At 39.2% G+C, this 5,535-nt stretch overlaps 1 protein-coding gene across 1 annotated transcript; it reads right to left on the reverse strand.

Annotated features, from left to right (window-relative positions):
- Positions 1–831: 831 nt before the first annotated feature.
- Positions 832–1,506, reverse strand: LOC110691694. The gene has a single exon (XM_021868631.1). The coding sequence runs from the start codon at positions 1,504–1,506 to the stop codon at positions 832–834; it is 675 nt and encodes a 224-aa protein (XP_021724323.1).
- Between the last annotated feature and the right edge of the window lie 4,029 nt (positions 1,507–5,535).

Consider the following 5,535-nt stretch of genomic DNA (forward strand, 5'->3'; position numbering starts at 1 on the left):
AGTTCTAGTGATCTTATTAAGCATGCAAGTAGAGCATTTATCAAGAGCAATATCACATGGTGGAATAATCTCTAGTTTAGACATGAAATGCAACTTATTGTAATTCACATGACCTAATCTAGAATGCCATAAAGAAAACAAATTCACACCATTGTCATTACCAACATTAAAACAAACATCATTCAACATTACAGACTTCTCTCTTAATGAGAGTTTAAACAAACCATGAGACAAATAACAACGTCCGATAAAAGTGCTACCCTTAGTAATAATACATCTATCTGCTTCAAAAACTAGTCTATATCCAAGTCGATTCAGGGTAGGGCCAGATACAAGATTTCTTGAAATACTAGGAGCATATAATACATCCCTAAGGATGATACTATTGCCCGAATAAATATCAGCTCAACTTTTCCTCTTCCTTGGACCATGATGGTAGAGTTGTTTCCCATAAAGAGCTCTTCTCCATCACCAACCTTGTGAAAGGTTTTGAACCAATGCTTCACCTTGCATACATGCCTTGAAGCCCCCGAATCCATCCACCATGAGTCATCATCCTGCACCATAAAAATGTTAGGATCCGTTGCATTTAAATCCATACCGGAATTAAATTCAACCTCATATAATAAATTACCTTTGGTGGGTTGGTCCTTGCTCTTAGAAGCTTGACCATCCTTGGATTTCTCCATTTTCTTCTTGAAAATGTAGCAGTCCTTCTTGCGGTGTCCAGTCTTACCGCACTCCCAACAAGCATACTTGTTGTTGTCCTTTTGTTTCTTGGACTTGCCCTTAGAGGAATTAAACATCTTCCACTTACCACTAGTTGAAGCACTAGATTTGCCTTCTTCCTCCACATTCCACCACATTGATGGTGGAAGAGCTAGGATTTCCATCCTTAGCTTTCTCCATGGCCCTTATCCCTTCTTCAATTTGAAGATGGGTAGCCAAATTGGACAATGATATGTCCTCCTTTTTGTGTTTCAAATCATGTTTTACATCATTCCAACTATTGGGCAGCTTATCAATAATACTCGAAACAACAAACAATTCATCAACATTGATTCCATGTTGTTTCAAGTTACTATAAATACGTTGTATCTCATGAAACTGGTCCATAATTGATCTACCATCAACAAATTTGAAATCATTAAAGTTACTTACAAGGAATTTCTTGCTAGAAGCATCCTCCGCCACATACTTGCTTTCTAACGATTCCCATAGCTCTTTAGCCGACTCAACATGTTGATACACATTAAACAAATCATCCTCCATCCCATTGAGAATATGACCCCGACATATAAAGTCATCATTATCCCATTTCGATTTCTCACGCACATCCTCCATAGTTTCATTCTCATATTCTACCGGTCTAGGAGTGCTAATCACATAGGCAACCTTCAACGATGTAAGAAGAAAATACATCTTCTTCTTCCATCGTCGAAATTCCACACCGTCAAACTTTTTGAGCTTGAAAAAATTAGTGGTGAGTTCTTTCACACTAGACATGTTGTTATTTAACGCTTTAGATTGTTATAAACTATGCTAATACTTGAACAAATTCTAACCCTAGAAATTGAATAATATGAAATTACAATGTAATATACACTAGACAAAAAAGGTAATTTGGCACCGGTTCAAACCCCCCCCCCCCCCCCTAAGGCACCGGTTTCGAACCGTTGGGGATTTGAGGGATGCCAAATCCTCAAAATTTTGGCACCGGTTCAAAACCGGTGCCAACTTTAATGGCGCCAATTTTTTTTTTATTAAATTCAATGTAGTAGGCACCAGTTTACCGGTGCCTTTAACTTGGTTTTTTTTTCGGCAATAATATATATTAATATTAATACTAATAAATATAATAATAATGAGATCATGTACATAATACCGATAATTAATAATAATAATAATAATTATTATTATTATTATTATTATTAATTTTAATAATAATAATTATTATTATTATTATAATATTAATATTAATAATAATAATTATTATTATTATAATATTAATAATAATTAGTATTATTAATATATTATTAATAATAATAATTGAAAATAATAACAAGGACATAAATATTGATAACAATCCCAAAATATGATATTAATTAGAAAAATGTGTCATAACTACAACCAAACATAATTAATTAGTAATAATGTAGTACACTAAGCTAGTTAAAACAGAAATAAATGATATTTACAAATTAAATGTGATGTAGGCCACCAAAATGTCTCGAATTACATTGAGTTCCTCGCTCGTGAACGGATTTCCCGTTTGTCCCTTGCAAAACTTGGAATACATACACAAAACGTAAGTTAGTAGGAGTGAACTCATAAATAGTCATAACATGTCTTTATCACTTATTTATAGGTGGCCAAGGCTTGAAATTACAAGAAAATAGCAATTAAGGGGTTTTAGAACGCATTTTCAACCAAAATGGCCCGAGTAAGGCCATTTTGACTACTAGGATGCCTATTTCCTACATTTCTTGTAAGTGAACTCATAAATAGTCATAACATGTATTTATCACTTATTTATAGGTGGCCAAGGCTTGAAATTACAAGAAAATAGCAATTAAGGGGTTTTAGAACGCATTTTCAACCAAAATGGCCCGAGTAAGGCCATTTTGACTACTAGGATGCCTATTTCCTAAATTTCTTGTAAGTGAACTCATAAATAGTCATAACATGTATTTATCACTTATTTATAGGTGGCCAAGGCTTGAAATTACAAGAAAATAGCAATTAAGGGGTTTTAGAACGCATTTTCAACCAAAATGGCCCGAGTAAGGCCATTTTGACTACTAGGATGCCTATTTCCTACATTTCTTGTCTAGTGAACTCATAAACAGTCATAACATGTCTTTATCACTTATTTATAGATGGCCAAGGCTTGAAATTACAAGAAAATAGCAATTAAGGAGTTTTGGAACGCAATTTCAACAAAACCGGCATACCTCTTCAAGCTGTTGTGTGTCTGTACAATGACTCACTATGTCAAACATGAATCTCATCACGTATAGGCCACAATCAACTCCGTTATCTTGTTGTGCGCACTAGCATGAGGAAAAAAGTACATGAATCAAACATACATAGCAAATTAGCAACATCTTACGCATTGTATATTACGAAAATCACAATATCATGTGGCATTACCATCGGTGATTTCCATGTAGGACCTCGAGGAGCTCGAGAATTTATCTTCTTCATAACACTACATAGAAAAGTAAGTTCAAATTTGATTAGTATAATTAATATATATGAGTTAGGTTATGATAATCAATAACAAGAATTGAAGCTATGTATATTTACTTTTGCAGTATGGACTTCACGAGGCGCTTTCTTGGTTGAGGTAACCGAGCAGAATCAAAGAAGAAGATTGTGTTACTGGAAACACAAATCACCAGTAGGGTCCAATGATAACTACGTACATACATTCACACGAGACAAACAAATCAATAATTAGGCAAGTACAGCATATAAACTGGGAAAACAAATGAATTTGACAAGCATAATCTGACGTACTCCTCATAATATGGGGCAAATATAAACATGTCTCCCGCACGCACTGATTCCTTGATACCCCGTTCAACATAGTACAACACGTCAGCGTGGTTGCCTAAGATTCTAGCAGTGGAGATCTGCTCAGGGCATAACCACCCAATTTGACACGGAGAACCAAGCTCCCATAAGTGCTCCTGGAGTGCTCTGCATGCATGATAATAGAATGTTAATCGAAAACCAACCGACAATCACCACTAAACTGAATAACATAAATTGAGTACTAGTTGAATTACCTGATGCATATTTGAATGAGGGAAATGTTAAGCATTGCACCACTTAGAAATTCCTTCACATCTTATTTGAATAGCCATGCCATTGCATCATCATCGTAGTGGAACATTTCCTTATGTAGTGGAACTTGAATGGGGCTGTCACTAGGCAACACGCAAACACGGTTGTGCAGATAAGTTAACTCCTTAGAGAGCGATTGAAGCACCGTGTCTTCAACTAGTGGAGTAGCTTGCATAGCTGAACCTCGTGAAGAGCTCTTGTTTGACGCTTTTCCACTCACCGAGCCATGTTCACTCCTCTTCTTTGGCATCGGTTGATCAATGCTTTTTGGCCCCTCCACCCTCTTCTTTGGAGTTTGGCTTTTCCTCGATGGCTAATAAGACAAATCACACAAATGGTTAGAAAAGAATTTCATCCAACTCTTGGGATGAAAATTGGGTATAGAGTAAAGCCTGAACTTTAAATCTTAATTACCTGGTTCATCAACCGTATCCAAGCACATGGCCATTGCACAAAACTACCTTTGCCGCCCAAAGTGTAGTAAACTCATCCTCCTCTACGGGCACAGGTATTAGGATGTCCTCGAACTCGGCAACCACAGAATGGATCCCGACCGAATAATGCTCAAGTCGAAGCGGTCGCAAATGGACCCTACCTTGTTCGGCCAGTTGTGCACTACCATATGCAACGACATTCAAAGCTCCACTAAGCGATTCGCCCGGGTGAAGAAGTTCACAACGGGTCTCTTCCTGCACCAATTTGGAATATCACTTGTAAGAAACAAGTAGAAAAAAAAAGGAAGAGCAAAATAACTAATGAAAAACTGATCAACATCGGAACAGCGTAGCAACAGAACTGCTACACAGCTACTGCCTGCTGCCTGCTGCCTGGTGCTGGTGCACTGGTGCTGGTGCAGTGCACTGGTGCCTGGTGCCTGGTGCACTGGTGCAGTGCACTGGTGCCTGGTGCACTGGTGCTGGTGCACTGGTGCACTAGTGCTGGTGCAGTGCACTGGTGCTTGGTGCACTGGTGCTGGTGCACTGGTGCTGGTGCAGTGCACTGGTGCTTGGTGCACTGGTGCTGGTGTTGTGCACTGGTGCCTGGTGCTGTGCACTGGTGCTGGTGCTGGTGCTGTGCACTGGTGCTGGTGCACTAGTGTTGTGCACTGGTGCAGTTGTGCACTGGTTCTGTGCACTGGTGCACTTGTGAAACCAGTTGATCATGTACCTCCTCGTCTGCATGTATCTCATCTTCTCCTTGTTTTCGTGGGTGACTAGAAGAGTCGACCGGTTTAGTCGAGGAGAAAGGCAAGCTCGGCAAGTTCATTTGCTTTGCCCATGCATTGAACTCTTCTCACATCTCGTTGTGCACTTGTTCCTTAATTGATGCCACCGTGGCATCCAAGTTGACCGGTGAGTTCACACTTGCCCGGGATCTCCCTGATTTGGTATATTCCGGGCCCATCACCTTCTCCCATCCTAGCAAGCTCCCCCCCCCCCCCCCGCACCCAATACGCAACCTGGATGGTAGGGCTTTCCCAAAGCCAAGGTGAAAGGGTCCTTCTCCACTGTTGGGACGAGCTTGCCTTCAAGAAGCTCTCCAGTGTACTCAAGCTGTAGCAAAACCAAAAAGGCAACACCAAGTTAGTGTTTATGTAAAGTGATATATATGCAAAAGATTCATGCAGTTCACAATTCATAGTTGCTTACAAGTTTATCTGTCATTTCTTTCGTTTTCGGAGTC

Source organism: Chenopodium quinoa, unplaced genomic scaffold, assembly GCF_001683475.1.
Source record: "Chenopodium quinoa cultivar QQ74 unplaced genomic scaffold, ASM168347v1, whole genome shotgun sequence".
Taxonomy (NCBI): Eukaryota; Viridiplantae; Streptophyta; class Magnoliopsida; order Caryophyllales; family Amaranthaceae; genus Chenopodium; species Chenopodium quinoa.